General features: G+C 37.6%; 1 protein-coding gene across 1 annotated transcript; it reads right to left on the reverse strand.

Moving 5' to 3' along the window:
- Positions 1-1,908: 1,908 nt before the first annotated feature.
- Positions 1,909-18,329, reverse strand: lct (lactase). Its single transcript, XM_015384717.1, has 13 exons — positions 17,708-18,329; positions 10,337-10,902; positions 9,594-10,242; positions 7,944-9,497; positions 7,583-7,851; positions 7,013-7,303; positions 6,719-6,917; positions 6,351-6,553; positions 6,163-6,269; positions 5,776-5,907; positions 5,441-5,664; positions 3,877-4,113; positions 1,909-2,117 (listed from the first exon to the last, which is right to left on the reverse strand). The coding sequence occupies exons 1-13, from the start codon at positions 18,327-18,329 to the stop codon at positions 1,909-1,911; spliced, it is 5,262 nt and encodes a 1,753-aa protein (XP_015240203.1).
- Between the last annotated feature and the right edge of the window lie 213 nt (positions 18,330-18,542).

The following is an 18,542-nucleotide window of genomic DNA, read 5'->3' on the forward strand; positions in this document are numbered from 1 at the left end:
TAATTTGCATTAGAAGCTATATTTTATTATGTTGAACTCCAGAGTGGTAAAAGAAAGTAATGAAAGAAAGCCTGTGTTTTACTAAGTACTACAGGAAAGTTTTTTTGTACAGCACTTACTCCAATGCAGATTTACTGGTTTTTGAAATATATGGAAGACATTCCTGGAAACATCAATGAAACTGAGGGAGATGGAATAGGACACTTGATTGGCATTCTATTAAGAATATTTTAATACAGGAGATCATTTTAATTTTCAAAAAGATTCTTTAGCGATAATTTTATAAAGCCTTTAAATCCTACTGCAGAGCTGAGCTGTCCTTTGAAAGTCCTAAAAAATGCAACTGTATTTATAATTTTCCTTAGTCTCAGATGTATTGAAGAGCAGTTGGTAATAACCTCCTCTATTTAGCTTTAGATTTTATTACTGGTAGTGAAAAAGCCTTAATTATATTTTCTCTGTTGTACCTTAATAACTGAGGTAGCTAATATTTTTCTTCTTTCTCGTTTGAACCAGAAGAGTTTGGGTAACTGCTAATTACAGAAGCAGAAAAAGCAACAGAAACTCAATGAATTTTTTAAACCTTTGCTTTTAATGTTGCAAAGAACAAATGGTAGTCTATAGAGCAGCAAACCATAGGGTTGTCCTCCGTAGATGACAGGGTTCAAAGCAGGTGGAAACATTACAGAAAAAGCTCAGTGTCATAAAGTTCATTTCAAATTTCACTTTAATATACATAAATGCTTTTCCTTAAAGGCTTAAGAAGAGCTAAAATGGATTGCTCCATGGCTCTATATCTTAGTCATCTAAATTTACAGTAACTTTAGTTAAGTCAAATTATAACAGTGCTAAATTTGCTGCTAAAGCTAATACAGGTGGATTGCACTTTAGAAACCATTGAAATCACCTCAAGTCTGCAGCTATTGGGCCACAAATCACTATATAAATTATTAACTGCGATCATAAGTGCAGGAGGATGCAGTTTTGCTCTGCTCTTAGGCTCTCCTCTCCAAAACATTCTTCTCTCCCAGATATATCTTTTCACTTCCAAGACAATCCTTCAAGAACATGTGATGCCAGGCAAATCAAAAAGACCCCATGAATCAAGGCCATGCAGGCCACAGGAACCTGAATCTGCACACCAATTAAAGGCTAGGTGGACCTGCAGGCTAAGTATTGAACCAAATTGCTGGAACAATTGCAATATTTCTCTCTGAGTTTACAGGAAACTTTGAGATGCCAAAAATTGGAAGAGTTGAGCATCTGAAAACAAAGAAAACCTGCTTTAGGCCTGACATGTTAATCCAGATATTTGTGATAATGGTACTTTAAAAAATACCAGCCAGGTGGTAAATGTTAATAAGAAGGAGATGTAAACATTACATCAGTTATACATTTAAAATATATCAATACATTCATTGGAGTGTAAAGTGAAAGATAACTAATGGCATTTAATAAAAGATTTATTACTTAAAAAATGTAGGTAATTTAGTTGATACATTAATACTGTCAGACATTATGTTTACAAGATGAACATTTATTATCAGTTTATTATTCTTGTAAAAAAGCTATTTAATAAACAGATTGGTCCCCAAAAAAGCCAACAACCATCAGTGAAAATGGGCCCACTAAAATAGCTTTTAGACATTTCAAATTACATTTCAAATTTGACACATTTCAAATTACATTTAATCAAATAGACAAGTATTTACATTTTTCAGGATAAGATGATACTCTCAAATTGTATGTTCACAAGATAAACATTGGATATGAGTTTATTAATGTTGTAAAAAAGCCAATTATTAAATTATTCCAAGCAAAATCCAACAACTATCAATGAAAATTAAGAGAACAGTTTTTAAACATAAAGTTAAGTGTTTACATTTCTGTATGCAAGTGTGGTTATGGTTAGAATTTCCTCTCCAACTCTATATTGTCAACATTCTTTTTTTTAAAACTTCTTTTGGTCAAAAAGAAGCCAATGGTCAAACAAATGGCCACTATTGATGCAATGATGAGCAAAGCAAATGTAGCATTAAGTCCAGTTTCAGCTTCATCAGCAGAGAGCTTCATGCCCAGGAAGTTCACAGAACTGTCATTTAATGGAGCACTTGTTGCTAGAAAAGGGGAGAAAAAAAAGATGATTAAAGGAATTCTTATAATTTCTCTATTTATGTAAAATAAAGAAAGGATACCTGCACAGCTGACCAGAAACCTTATAATTTGCAATTGAAAAAAAAAAAAGTGAATTTACCTCCAAAAGTGTGTCCGGATGGACACTTTGGACACTTTCGAATTGGATGAGCAGTTTATTTATACACTGGAAATATATATTTTTATTTGTCCCACCCAAAAAAGCATTATTTGTTATAAAACAAACAAACAAACAAAAAAATAACCATGGATCCATACAGCAACTTAAAGTAAAAAAAAAAGAAAAGAAAAGAAAAAAAAAGGGGGTGGTTGGGGTGGGGTAAATAAAACAGTTTCTAGAGGATTTTATAAAAATTTCCTAAGACCGTCCAAAAATATATTCTTTGCTTGAAAACTCTTTTGGACAGGCTGTACAGAGACACAAATTTCACCCCCTTCGCCTTTGTGTCAGATAAAGTGGCTTATAGTCCATAATTTTCGGACTATAAGCCACACCTGCATATAGGCCACAGAAGCTAAATTGCATGGTTTGTACATACACAAGCCACACTATAAGCCGCAGGTTTTTTATGTTTATTTACCATATGGTTCGTGCGCAGACAGGATTGTCGGGAAGAGGCAACTGTTTGGGGAAGCTTCTATTTATTAACATTTCAACAAATTGAATTGAGACAATTATTACTGCTGGCGTCTCCAACGTCTCACCATTGACTCATTGATTCCAAGGTTACATGCAGCGGTTCTATTTCCTTCGTTTACTGGCAAATTGACTGCCTTTAACTTAAAAGCTGCATCATATGCATTTCAACATTTGTTTTCCATAATGAGGGTGTCACACAAACTGTCTTGGGCTTGCAATGTCCGTATTTCTTGGAGTCTGCTTCTGGAGGATGTCCGCATTCCCGCACGCGCAGCTACTTGTGTGTTGAAGCAAATGTGACGTCAACATGGTGGATGGTAAAATCCATAGATTTAGCTACCGTATTACCCTAGTGGCCCTTAGCTGTAAAAGTCCATAGATAAGCCGCATTGTTATATAAGCCGCAAGGTCGAAAAATGGTCGAAAAATGGGGAAAAAGTTGCGGCTTATAGTCCGAAAATTACGGTAATTAGGTGATATTACACAGCAAGCTGTCCTGTAATCATAATGTTTGCAATGTTATTGCAAGAAATTATCAAGCTATTGGTTTTTAGATACTTTTACCATGATTCTGCAATACAATGTATATGCTTAATAGAGTTTTATTTTTTATTCAAAACTTTGACTAAGAACTGGAACAGATAGATTTACTCATTTGGAATAAGGAGCATAACCCTTTTTACCTGTTAACATCTATGCCGATCTATCTATCTATCGTCTTCTACCCAGAGTATGAATGGAGCAGCAAGGTGGTATGGTAAATGGCCTGTACTTATATTGTGCTTTTTTTTTCTGGTTGCAGGGCAAACTCCTTCATCTGACGCCGCTGTCCCCCATGTTATCTCCAAATAGGAGCAATCCAATGAATAGTATGTTAAAGTAAAGAAACTCCACTCTCATGAGAGAGGTGGAAAATGGTCTGCATCCAGATTTTGCTGCAGAAAAAACTGCAGATAACAGCTCCATATAAACCTGCCTAAAACCATACCAAATCTGCCTAGTTTGAGTTTAAGTAGTTTGATTTTGACACAACACTTTTGTGATTACTAAGTCGCCAAAGTATTTTGAAAACATCTGATTACCTTCTTGTCCAGGCTTCAGACAGTCATGAGGTCCTAATGCAGGGTCGGGAAACCCGTTGCAGTTAATGATGGTGGCGTAGGAAGACACAGATTCTTTTGCTACTCGAGGCAGATTGGGATCAGAACGATTTACATAAAAAAGTCCAAATCTCTCTGAGAAGCCAGTGGCCCATTCCAGGTTATCCATGAGTGTCCAAGCTGTGTAGCCCCGAATGTCCACCTTATCAAGTAGATAAGCTGTAAGAAAAATATATATTTTTTTAAATATACAAACATTTTCTTTAACTTCAATTTAAATATAAGTTTTTTTTAATTAATTCAATTCAATTTCAATTCAGTTTATTTATATAGCGCCAAATTCACAACACATGTCATCTCAAGGCACTTTACAGTTCAACCAGATCATACAGTCAAATTGATACAAAGTTTTCTGTCTAAGGAAAACCAGTTGATTGCATTGACTCATTGACTCAAATACAATCCCTCACACTAAGCATGCTTGTAGCGACAGTGGAGAGGAAAAACTCCCTTTTAACAGGAAGAAACCTCCAGCAGAACCAGGCTCAGTGTGAGCGGCCATCTGCCGAGGCCGACTGGGGTTCAAGGAGACGGAACCAGAGACACAAAAAGCAGCTGTAAAAGGCGGCCCCATCCAGGAAACACACAGCCAGGCAGACGAGCTCCGAGCCAGCTCCCATTCCAGAGGACGAAGAGAGCACATCCACTCAGTCACGGTCAGAGAAACAGGACCACACTGGAAAACAGGCCGATCTCCAACATCTATAAACAAGGGTGTTGATGGATTAACATGAATTAACATGTTTTCTATCCATCCATCTATCTATCTTCTTCTGGTTATACATGGCCGGGTCGCCTGGTAGCAGCTTCAGTAGTGAGGCCCAAAAGTCCTTCTTCCCAGCAACTTGGGCCAGCTGCTCCGGGGGAAACCCAAGGCGCTCCCAGGCCAGCCGAGAAACCTCAAGGTTGTCCTGGGTGTCCCCCTGGGCCTCCTCCCGGTGGGACGTGCCTGGAACACCTCACTAGGGAGACAGATGCCCGAGCCACCTCAACTGGCTCCTCTCGATGTGGAGGAGCAGCGGTTCTACTCTGAGTCCTCCCCAGATGACTGAGCTCCTCACCCTATCTCTAGGAGAAAGCCCAGACTACGGGGAAAACTCATTTCAGCCACTTGTATCCGGGATCTCATTCATTCATACTACAGATGAGAGTAGGAATGTAGATCAACCAGTAAATCGAGAGCATTGTTTTTTGGCTCAGCTCTATCTACACCACAACAGGCTGGTACAGCGTACACTTCACAGCAGACGCCGCACCTTTCCCACTCATCTTTCCCTCATTCGTGAACAAGACCCCAAGATACTTAAACCCCTCCACTAAGGGCAGTACATCCTTCCCAACCTGGAGAAGGCACTCTACCCTTTCACTTTCTCAGCTTTCTTTTGTCAAGAAATAACATGTTTTATTAAATCAATATTTTTATAACCCTTTCATTATTTTACTCATCATTTATAATTTGGTATATTCAGATAATTTGCTTAAATACCTTTCAATACTTGGTTGATATATTTTTCATAGAAGTAACTCCTGTGAGAATCTTTAAGATCCACCTCCCCCTTTTCTGAGACACCATTCTCAGTGATAATAATGGTAGGATTTCCGTATTCCTCCTTAATAAAATTCAATATTCTGCGCATTCCAAATGGTGTGACCTTCAGCCAGCCAGAACCAGAGTCTAGCCAACTATGATCAGAAAGTGTGCCTGCACCCCTGTGGATAGTTCAGAGTTTAGATTTTGACTTAAATGAATGTACATTTATTACAAAAATAAAATTGCTTATCAAAACTTTAAATGTATTTCATGTGAAAGTTCTTACTCACCTGTCTGCATCATAATGTTGAAGGTTTCCATACTCTACAGGGAATGCCATGACAGTGGTGTAATGGTTAAATCCAAAATAGTCATGTGTCCCCTTAATTCTTTTTATTTCTTCTGGTGTAAACTCAGGCAACCTAAAAATTTAAAGTAGAATTTAACTAAAGCGGGAAATAGTTAATCTCTAGTTTTAGGTTCAGCTTAAACCAAAAAAATGGGAAAGAACTTAATGGGAAAGTTGGGAATCCCTATACGGATACAAAGCAAACCAGTTTGTATATGCAGGTGCTTGAACAAATTCAATAAAGGTATGGTAACAAACCCGAAGTGTCCATTAAAGAATGGATATAAGTAACAGAGCTTATACTGTAATGGTAGAGGTTTTTTGGTACCGTGATTTAGCCAAGCCAGCAGCAAGACTGCGTTCCCGAATGATTGTCTTCATCATTTCACTGTAGTCACCATTAAATATGGGATGGGCAAACCAGCCAATATAGAACTGCATAGAGAGACACTAGTTAATGCCTCAGAATAGAATAACCTTTTTTTTTTTTTTTAAACATCACAGAGCTTGACTCACCTGTATTACACGCCTTGCAGCATCAATATCCTCTTGTTTATAGGGGTTCCTTGGCTCTGACCAGTCAGAGTTAATAGTAATGGATATCTTTCCATTTTGTGTAGCCCGATATTTGTCATTGTATAGATGCCACACTTCGGCATGAGCTTTGATAAGATTGTGACCAACAATGTAAGGAAGAGTACCAGGACGGAAACTTATACCTGAAAACACAATCCATGTTAGAAATGGTTATGGTACATGCCCTTAATTTGTTTTTCTCAGCATCACACATCGATAACACAAAGCTGAATCTCTATGATGACCTTATTTTTTGGAGGTGATTAGGGGGTTCAGAGCTGACATAAAAGGCTACAAGCAAAGCATACCTGGGGCAGCTACTCCATATCCATGGCCAACCATTGCTATATTATATGGCTCATTGATGGTAATCCAAAGTTTCACCCTGTCACCAAGACGACTGAAGATAATGTCAGCATAATCCCTAAATCTTTCAACAATTGTATCATTTTCCCAGCCTCCAGCGTTCTGCAGGGCTTGTGGAAGATCCCAGTGGTACAAAGTAATCTGAAGAAAAAGAAATATACAGTTTACTTTTTAAGTCTTAAGATTTTTTTTTAATGAAAAATAAATGTTGAACTGCTAAAACAAGTTAAACTCACATGAGGTTTGATGTTTGCATTAAGTAGTGCATTCACCAGTCTGTCATAGTAGCTAAATCCAGCCTCATTAATATAATTTGTAGTGCCATCAGGAAGTATCCGTGCCCAAGATATGGAGAACCGATAATGGTTTACCCTAAGTTGCTTCAGTATTGTAATGTCTTCATCTATTTTATTGTAACTGTCACATGCGATGTCTCCATTGTCATCATCAAAAACTCTGAGAGGAGTGTGGGCAAACTTATCCCAAATACTGAGTCCTTTTCCATCAGCTCTCCAACCCCCCTCAATCTGAAAGTAGTAATGGTAACAGTAATACAGGGAACTTTCCACCTTTTTTCCACATTTTCTTAATAGTCCTCAAGGCACACTGCCCTATATGTCCCTGCTTAAGCAAACCTGATTTCAATTGATGACTGATTACCAGGTTTATGCTGTTCAGGTGTGTTAAAGCAGGGAAATGTCTAACCAAGCAGGACAGCATACCTTTAGGACTAGGGTTGAAAAATAAAGGACTAAGCTTAAAATACAATATACGGTTGCAGAACAGATCAATTGTGGCTACTTCACCTGGTAAGACGCAGTCGCAGTACTCCAGAGAAAGGGTTGGGGGAATTCTCCGAACAACATTTTCTCATCATCTGGCATGGGGAAACCATTGTTTTTCATGACTTGGAAGTAGAAATGAGCTGAAAACTTGGGTGTTCTTGGTCTATTTTCATTAGTGAAGTCCACATGGTAGAGCCCAAAACCAACTGTATTGCCATTTAACCACTCAAAAGAGTCCATGAGGGAGGCTGCTGTGTAACCTTTTACCCTTACTCCATCAAGTTCATTGGCTGTTTATTATGAGAAATACAAATACAAATCAAACATCAAGAATTCAATCCCATAAGGTGTGCAATATATAGCCAAAAGCATTTTATTTTACCTTTAAAAGCCTCGTTGATATATGTCTTGTAAAAATACACTCTATCATAATCATTCCATGCAGTTTTTGACTTTGTAGCGACACCATTCTCAGTTATGTATATCTCTGGGTTTCCATACTCTTCTTTGATCCAGTTGAGGACTCTTCTTAAACCCCAAGATACAGCTCTTTGGTTTTTTATGTCTGTAGGTTTTGAATCTTTTACCTCTTCTTTTGTAAAGTCCCAGTCATTTTCATAGGAGTCTGGGGTAATTGGACCTGTAATATGGGTAACTATTCTGGTGGTGTAGTGATTAACACAAAACATGTCTGCAGTTCCTTTAATAAAGCTCTTCTCCTCCTCTGTGAAAGAAGGAAGTCTTGACTCTGACAGACCCTGGAGTTCGCTTTTCACTAAAACTTGGGCTTTCATGGCTTCTGGATAGTCACCATTTTTGAAAATTGGGTGGGCAAACCAGCCCAACTGGAACTGCATTGCCCGGTCAGCAGCAGCAATTTCACGAGGGACAGTGATATCTATAGGTTCAACCCATTCTGCATTGAGGGCAATTGATACTACTCCCTTTTGTGAAGAACGGTGTTTTTCATCGTATGTGTGGTATGCCAAGGCATGAGCTTTTATCAGGTTGTGTGCAACTTGGTATGGTGCTGTTCCTGGCTTCACAATGTTTGGGGGGATTGTTCCAGAACCATATCCTAGCCATGCAATCCCTTGAGGATCATTCATTGTCATCCAGAATTTCACTCTATCACCAAAGGTGGTGAAGCAAAAGTCACAATAATCATTAAAGATATTAATCATCTCCTCGTTCTCCCATCCACCCTCATCTTGTAAAGCTTGTGGGAGGTCCCAGTGATAAATTGTGACCATTGGGGTAATTTTAAGAGCCAAGAGGCCATCAATAAGTCTGTTATAATAGTCAACACCCTTCTGGTTCACGGATGCACGCCTACCAGTGGGAAAGATTCTGGACCATGACAAAGAAAGTCTGTATGATTTTACATTCATAGCTCGCAGCATGTATAGGTCTTCATCAAGTCTGTCATAACTGTCACATGCTTTGTTACCATTTGCATTGTCAGGAATACCACTACCTGGCTTTTGAGTAAATGTATCCCATACACTAGGGCCTTTGCCATCAACATTCCATCCACCCTCAATTTGGTATGCAGAAGACGAAACACCCCAGTAAAAGTTTTCTGGGAAAGTGCCATAGTGATACATTTGTCTATCAAATTTTTTCTGTGGTGTAAATTTTTCCCAGACAATCTTTGATGTCGATGGAACTTCTGAAGGAGGCAGTGGAGTAGAACGGTAGGCTTGTGGTATTTTCAAGCCTTCAAAATTAGGTTGTTCACGTGCAACAAAACCATTTTGTTCAATGATCTGAGCATAGAAGTATGCTGATTGTTTTGGTGATCTCGGCCTGTAACTATCTTCAAAGTTAACATGGAGAAGTCCAAATCTTTCACTGTACCCTTGTTTTCCCTCAAATCCATCCATGAGCGATTGCACTGTGAATCGCTGTACATCCACTCCATCTTCTGTAATTGCTGTAAAATATCAGCAGAAAACACATAGCACATTTATATATCTTTTAAATCTGCTGAAAAGATCCCACACATTGCCACAAAAACAATGACACTAACCTTTTAGGGCTTCATTGATGTAACCACTAAAGTAATCTATTCTACTGGTGTCATTGAGGGGGTCTCCACTGTATTCTGTTGGCATGCCATTCCCAGTTATGTAAATGGGCACATTATGAGATGTCAGATATTGATTTTTAATGTATGTTAAAAGTGATCGTAATCCTGATGGCAATGAGACGATCCAGTCAGATGCTGTAGTGGGCCATGAGGGGTCTACGTATGCCAGGAAGTCTCCAACTCCCTGAGGACCAGGGACGCATCCACCTACGCTGCTGCTAACCAAACGTGAAGTGTAGTGGTTTAAACCGAAAAAATCAGAGGTTCCCTTTATCCTCGCCTTCTCTGCAGCAGTAAAAGTTGGAAGTACAGCTGGCACAGATCCAGCACAATCACTTCTTTTCTTTTCAATCTGAGTTTTAAGAACTTGAGAATAATCCCCATCTATGAATATGGGATGGGCAAACCAGCCTAGCATAAACTCAAGGTAGCGCTCTGCAGCTGCAACGTCTTCAGGTTTCATGGGGTCACCTGGTCGAGCCCAGTCTGAGTTTAATGCAATGCCCACTTTCCCTCCCTGTGTTCCTCTGTATTTATCATTGTAGACATGCCAGGCTTCTGCATGGGATTTTAGTATATTATGAGTAACCTGGAACAGTAAGACAAAATAAAGCAGTATTAGCTAACACACATTTCATTCAAAGCTTAAAAATGTTGTATTATATAGTTACAGCTAGATTTACCTGATAAGAGGCAGTAACATAGTCTTTAACTCCAGGAGCATGCTCACCAGTGCCATACCCTGCATGGCTGACCACCCAGGGGCTGCTGAATGTGTTCCAGTCCTTGACCCTGTCTCCAAATCGGCTGAAGCAGAAGTCAGCATAGTCCTTAAAAGCTTCAACAATGAAATCTGTGGTCCATCCACCCTCGTCTTGCATAGCTTGAGGAAGATCCCAATGGTAGAGAGTGGCAACAGGCCGAATGCCAGACTCCACAAGAGCGTTGATCAAATTGTTATAGTAGAGAACCCCTTCATTTGACACGCTGGCTCTATAACCAGAGGGAAAAACACGGGCCCAGGAGATAGAAAATTGGTAGGTGTTGACTCCAAGGCCTCGCAGGAGGAAGACATCTACATCGACCTTGTTGTAACTGTCACAAGCGAGGTCAGCAGTCTGATTTTCATATGCTTGGCCTTCATGACCAAAACGATCCCAGATGGTCTCTCCTTTCCCCCCTTCTAACCAGCCTCCTTCAACTTTGAAAGATTCTGATGATGTGGCCCATTGAAAGTCTGGAGGAAATGCTTTAGTGGGCAACAGACCTTTATCATCACGAGTGTTGTTCCCAAATGTTTGCAGGGTGTTTTCATAACTATTTATAAATCTGGACCTGCTGATGAAATCCTTGTTAATAACAAACTTTGAGCAACAATGATAAAAGCTGAGCAAATTCTAAGAGAAAACACATATGGCAAACTATTTAAAACAATGTGTCTCACCTAACTGGAACATCCTGTATGTCAAGCTTGTTTAACACTTCATTCGTGTCCAATCCAACAAAATCCACGCTATTGCTAGATAAAACTGCCACAGGATGGAAAAGCAAGAGAACAGATTTCATTTTTGACTGACAGAGGAATAGTACAGCCCTCCTTTTGAATGAAAAATATAAGAATAATCTTTATGAAGTTCACCAATGTGTTATTTATACAACATTAGCCTAAGCTTTAAAATACAATACTTTCACATTGATTTTTATCTATTCAGCTTTGATCATACTCCAGCTGTAAATACTGTTTAACAATTATAAATAAGCAGCTCAAAGGTCTGTCTCCACTTTGCATGTTGCTTTTCTTGAAGATATTATCCGACTGATAAAAAGACTGATTAGTGGTTTACCGATTAGTGCTATAATATAATGAGTAGGGCTATAAAGGGCCACTCCTTTAAAGTCATAAATTTTAATTGTACTGTGAAACATTATTGGAGAGATTTAGAAGTCCTTATACTTGCTTTATGGAAGAGTTGCCATTTTCTTTCAAATATCACATGAATAAATGTTAGAAAAATCCTTTTTATTTTCATCAAATAACCGTTTGGAATCTATAATAATATTGCACTATTTGTACTGTTTTGAAAAAACAATGCTTAAAGTATTCTACAGTAGTTCTTGGATTTCTCATCTCATTGATTTTGAAACAACAAAAAATTTGTGTTTGCTACAATGACACATACCTTGTAAAAAATCCCCAAGAAGCTGGTGTTCACTCAAGATGCAGTCATGAACTGTCAGTTTATAGAGTAAGATTGGCAAATTCCCATTGGATATCTAGAACACAGCATTGTGTTATAACAAAGAAACTCAAGAGTGAAAGAATACTTTTTGTTCTTAAAACACTAAAAGTTGTGAGTACCTGCAAGTTTCTCAGCTGTTGTCCAAAGGTTTCTGAGGAGGCACAGTTATATTCCAAGTTCACTGACAAGAAATCCACCTAAGGAAAACATGAGATAACCGTCTGTGAAGTGTCTTGTGATTCTTAGAGAAATTTACTTTTTGAAAAACCACTATGGCTTATTCTGTAACCATAACAGATGTAAAAATTGAATATAAATAAATTTTCCTTCAAACGCAAAACTCTGTGGGCACATCAAAGTTGAATCTTCACAAGGAACAGTTCTTCACAATTGGGGACAATTCCCACTAATAGTTATTTATTCAATTTGCTTCCTTTCTTTCAGTGTTAATTTTACCAAAAAAACAATATCATTTGGAAATTGCTATGGGCTTAAGTCACTTTAGGTCTGCTTTTTTGTTACCAACAATTAAATCCACATGATATGTTAGGAGTTTGTTGTTGTTGTTTTTTTATCTGTTAATGTTTTGCATAGCAAGTCTAAAGGTCAACACATCCTTCCAGTGTTGTACCACTTCCATTTTGTCCTTTCCTACTTTCATATCTTATCTGTACACAAACAATGTTGTACCCATGTACTTGAACTGTGGCCGAGCAGTCAATTTCTCTCTGGTTCCATGTATTTACAAAAAAAAGGAGATCAATTGTCATAAAAGTTCTCCAGTCTCACATGCAGTTTAATTAAGTTTTATGTTGTACCTAAAACTTAATTTATGTTCTATTTCTGTTTGTTTGGCAATCTCAATGGCCTGTATTCACAAAGACTCTCCTGACCACTACAGGGAGGAGATCATCAACACTCATGTAACACCCATCGAAATTACAACGAACGGACCTGGGGTCTATTTAACAAAACAGGTTTTACAAACTCAGACTCAAACCCTCATCTCTGATTTGATCTAGGGTTGGAAACTTGAGTTTTCAGCTTCAAAAAAGCTGCTGTGAGTTAGTTTAATCAACTCTAAGTAGGTCCACTCAGAGTTGAGCATGCAAGTAAAATGTATGAAAACCCATTATTACTGGATCCCCAATTCAACGAGACTTTGAGAGATTCGAAGTGCCAATTTCACCCCAGTGGAACTAGAGATTTTACTGAGAAAAATAAAGAAATAAAGGGAGTAAGTGTTTAAAATACAGAAAAACAGCACTACAACTGCAAAAGATAGGAGAATGGCAAAGGAGAAGTTTGCTGCTCAAGTTAAGGTATAAGTTTATATGTAGTCTGTTATAGTAGACCATTTTTACGTTTATTAAAAGCATTTTTCTTTCTGTTGTTCCAGTTGTAATATTGTATAAATGAATTTCAGCAAGTGGAAAAACAAAATTGTACCAGTGAGAATGAAGTTTTACATAGCCAGAAATTTTTACACATTTAAAGTGGCCATTTTGATATTTATCAGCTTAGAGTGAATATGTATTTATGTATCTGAGATACATTCATTGATCGTCCAAATAATACAAATGCTGAACAGTAACAATATGACTATGGAGATCTGAAATTCCTTTCTAGACATCCAAAATGCTTATTTTAGGTGTAAAGAATGTAATTTTGTTTGAAATGGTAATTTTGACATGAGAGCTATTTATTTTCAGATATCAGAAATATATATTCAGTCAAACAAGTTTATATGAAAACAGCCTGTCATAGTTAGCTGTAACCATGATAACACTAGTTTATTGCTTGAATGGTAGAGGATCAATGTATCTATTTAGTTGAAAATTTAGGTGAAATCATCTGTCTGGGGCTGCTCAGTGGCACAGTGGGTGGCACTGCTGCTTTGCAGCAAGAAGGTTCTGGCTTCGATTCCCGGCCCGCGGTCTTTCTGCATGGAGTTTGCATGTTCTCCCTGAGCATGTGTGGTTTTTCTCCGGGTACTCTGGCTTCCTCCCACAGTCCAAAAACATGACTGTTAGGTTAATTGTCTTCTCTAAATTGTCCTTAGGTGTGAGTGTGTGCATGAATGGTTGTTTGTCCTGTGTGTCTCTGTGTTGCCCTGCGATAGACTGGCGACCTGTCCAGGGTGTACCCCGCCTCTCACCCATTGACTGCTGGAAATAGGCACCAGTACCCCACTCGGGACAAGCATGTAAAGAAAATGGATGGATGGATGGATGGATCATCTGTCTGCATGTGAAAGTAAAGTATAAAAAGGTTGCTCCAACAGGTAGGAACTGTGCATCACCACATTGGGTTCCATCACACTTCCATCACACAGTAAATACTGAGCGTTTCCAGCTGCTTCGGATGTTATCATCCCATTAAATGGCCATTATTAGCGGTTATCAGTCAGATAGAATGTCTTAAGATTGTGCCTCCTACCTACCAGTAGGCTCGGTAGGTTATCAAGGAATGAATCCTAATCCTAACCCTGAAATAATTCATTTTTCAAATTGTTTTTAAATTAATCTATTTATGTGTAATCTGAAAATAACTTCAGTAGTTCATGTATTGTAAAAAAAAAAAAAAAAAAAGGAAATAAAACAAAAAGATCTGCATGTTGCTCATATTAAACAAACCAAATACAAATAAATCTTGTATCCTGTCAAATGAGTTCTCTGTGAATTAATGCTAGCCATTCTTCAATAGGATCCGCATAAAATGACATGCAATGTTTGTTTTCAAAACCTAATATCTGTGACGGACCTTTTGTATGATTTTTATTTCTAATTGTTTGCATGAAACTACAAGAAACATCTCCTGACTAAATCTGGAAATAAAACAACAAGGAGAGCGGAGACAGAGGAAACTACGGCAACAGAAATAGAGGTTGAGTAAACTCTCTTTGTAAAATGGAAAACTCAGTTTCCCTGATTTAGTAGGTTTAGTAAACCTGCTGGAACCTCTCAAGAGCCAAAAAGCATGATAAAGGCTCATAAAGTAGAGTTTGTTCTTTAAAAGTATACAGCAGGGCTAAAATACTAAATAGACGGGAGTAAATACAAGAGTAGTATGCTCTGAATTATGATTTCACATCCCTGACTTAATCTCTCTGAGCATCAAGGTTTTGCCTTTACTAAGAGTCTGCCCAAGTATGAGTTGATGGTTGTCTCCTTTTGTGATTCTTATGTAGACATAGTTTGCAGCTTTTCTGAATTGCAGTTCCTTTTGCTAGTTGCAGCATTTTCCTTTGTATGTGTTCAGTGTGTGTACTTTAGTTAAACATCAGGCTTTGTATATAGCAGAGAGAAAAAAAAAAACTATAGAAAGCAATGATACATTTTTTTTTCTTGGCTTTGAATTAATTAATTGCCAAGCCCCAAAAAGTATATTTCTAGATAGCCATTATGTCTAAGGATACATACATTATCAGATAGCTACAATACAAAAATACTTTATCACCTTTTTTTTTTACATCCTCCTCCTGTGCATATACAATAGAGTGTATGTTATTGTACTTTATTATGTCTAGAGTGAGTGTATAAATATTTATGTCCTTTAATTGTTCCAGTTCTATTACATGTTTATTATTGATAGAATTCTTAAATAAAGAAAAAATTGCAATTAATATTTATCCTCAAGAAATTAATGTCACTAGAGGTTTAACATTAACCCAAAATTATTACATTTTCACTCATGGGGATTATAAAGTTAATCTTATCTCTATATCAATAATTGTGTGAATTGTTATAGATGGTGATGTGCTAATTTATTCCACTATCTGTTATTTACTTGATGCAGTCTTAGAGTCAGTGAAAGTCATACTCCTTACAATTTTTCACTTCAGTAACTTCATAAAACATGCAGCCTGGTAACTGATATGGGGAAAAATGTGATATATTCTAATACTAATTCATACACCAATTACTAATTTGTTCCCACAAAGTATTTTTGTACAATGTTGGTATTTATAGCCCACGAAATACTAAAACATCATCCTTTATAGAGAGCACCTTCTGAAACAGTTAGAGGAGGCATTTAAATAGAATATTGACCAGATTTATTTGCTGTGATGAGTTGGGGAAAAAATCATTTTAACTGGTTTTTATGCAAAAGAGTAAAACTCAAAACAAAATATTTGCAGTGAGTTCATTAGTATAATCCAAGTTTTAAATATGTGGCAGGCCCCCTTTATTTGGATGGAAGACCAGCCTTTCAGATATTTCCTGCTGTAACACCAACTACTTGGAGATCGTAGCGTCTAAGTGTATATAAAGCTTTTTTTAGGTTTGTGGTAAAAACTGAAAGTTCCCAAATATAAAGTAGAAGTAAAAACTGTTTTTCCACAGTTTAATAGGAAAGTATTTTAGTAGATTACTGATCAGAGTACTCCTGGTTTTACTTTAAAAGAATACATTCTGGCTTTTTATGTAAAATTACTGGAGTTTAACCATTTTATATATGTGTTATTTTTTTCCTAGTTTTTTTAACAGCTTCACAAGTGGAGAGATCATGGTTTCAATTAGGTATATGTCTCCCAGACAACTCCTGAATCAGCTCCTCTGATTAGCAGAAACTGCATCAAACTGTACAAAATAAGAGTTGGTGTTGGCAACTTTGGACGTGCTTGACACTTCAACTCTCAAAGTGCGCTGCTACCAATGCTCAAAAAGCACCAGAGGACCTCTTCACACCATTTGATGCCCTTCCACCTGAGACTTTGCATGTAAACTGGACGCCCCAATCCTCTATACACATTCGCATTTGTGGACTCACCATTTTATGTCCATCATACGCTGCTTTTTTAGAGATGTATAACTTGTATTTAAAAAAACTTAGAGAATAAAACGTGCGCTTTTGCTTTAGGGTGTAGTCAGTGATCTGCCACCCATTTGTAAAAAAACAAAGGACATAGAATTTATCATTTTTCCTGACAAGTTGATCTAGCCTCTTCTACCTTCCATGAACCCAGTGTCATCACTTCTTCTGAAATGATTATGGGTTTTTTTACACCCCCAATAGCTATGCTTTTTTTATTTCAAATTATCTTTTCATGGGTTTATACCTTCAGTTAAGACACTTTCATTGACAAAGATTAAATCTATTGGCATCCTGATAATTCTACAACCTCCATTTGATGTTATTAAATATTATTTAAAGGCATTTTTAGAATAAACTAAAAAAAGATACAAACCAAGTACGCCAACAATTTTATCTCGGACTAATGTCCAAGATATTATCATGTTTTCACTGAAATTGATCATTATTTGATTGTGCTTTGCTGTTTGGGATTCAATTTGGGATTCGGCAAAAAAGCCTTTAGCGTTGGTGTGAACTGTATATACAGAAGAAAACCCTTACAGCTGTTAAAGCTCCAAGATGTGAAATTTGATCCACATTTCTTGCTTTCAACCCAAAGGACACGCGGTTCTCTGCAAAACACAAAAGAAAAACGATTCTCTATTAATAGTCAAGCCAAAATCTCTTATTAGCTAGTGGCATGTTTTACTCTACTCAACTCTACTTTTGGCAAAACTGAACAATCCGATGCTTAGGAGATAACTTAATCAACCTCACAGGGGCTGATTACTGGAATTATATAGAATATTAGAATATTTTGCAAAATCTGCAAAGAAGCAAAGTATGACAGTGTATAGTCAAAATGAGCTGGGGATGAGATTTTCTATTTCTTTTTTTATGGTCATGGAAAAACAACAACAATTTCCCAAATGTGTAGTTGATTAATACTCAAAATAACTTAAAATTACAATTTTGTCTACTATTAATGATTTTTTTAGATAGGAAAAGTTCACTTACTCTTATCAGGGAAGTTCTGATGGTAAAACTGGTGAATCTTCTTGTTGAGCTGAATGAAGTTTTGCAGAAGACTATGATCATCTGCAGACTGGCCTTCAAAAAATACCTCCTCCAGGTCACTAACTGTCACCCATGAATGGGCCAGTGGACCAAACTCTTTCAAGGCAAACTCTGCATAGTGCTGAAACATCTGTAACAGCTTCTGACTTTCCCAACCTCCATACCTGGACCTCAAAGAATCTGGAACTGATGATCCATGAAGAATGACGACGGGTTGCAAGTCTTCCTCCAGTAGTTGCTTTAGCAGGGTCTGGTAACATCTTACCACAGCCTGTTGAGGCTTGCTTGCAAGGCCATTTGGCAAAAGTTTGGTCCATGAGAGAGGAACTTTGAAGTGTGTCACTCCTCTGGTCTTGAGGTACTCAAAATATTGTTTAGAAACAGCTGGTATGGGATGACTGCAGTCAAATACAACATTTTCCTCACCACTGGATGCGCTTATCTGCTTCTCAGTCAGAGGGCCAGCAAGAAGCATAAAGTCGTCTTCACTCTTCACCTCACTGCTCCATCCACCAATCACAAATAAAAGATAGAGACACACAAGCCACAGCAACCTGCTCATTGTGACTTGTGAAGATCAGACTGACACAAAACTGATTGCAAAGCTATTTAGAGAAAACATTTTGCACGCATATCATAGTTGCACAATTAGGGTTTGATAAGTGCTTTATTGCAGTGATATACTGTACTTGTGAAGACTCTGGACTCATCTAATTGATTACAGCATCCTGGTGTAGTCTAAGGAGCCTGAAATGTGCTGCTGCAAGATGCTAAT

Source organism: Cyprinodon variegatus, unplaced genomic scaffold, assembly GCF_000732505.1.
Source record: "Cyprinodon variegatus isolate N-32 unplaced genomic scaffold, C_variegatus-1.0 Scaffold321, whole genome shotgun sequence".
NCBI classification, from domain to species: domain Eukaryota; kingdom Metazoa; phylum Chordata; class Actinopteri; order Cyprinodontiformes; family Cyprinodontidae; genus Cyprinodon; species Cyprinodon variegatus.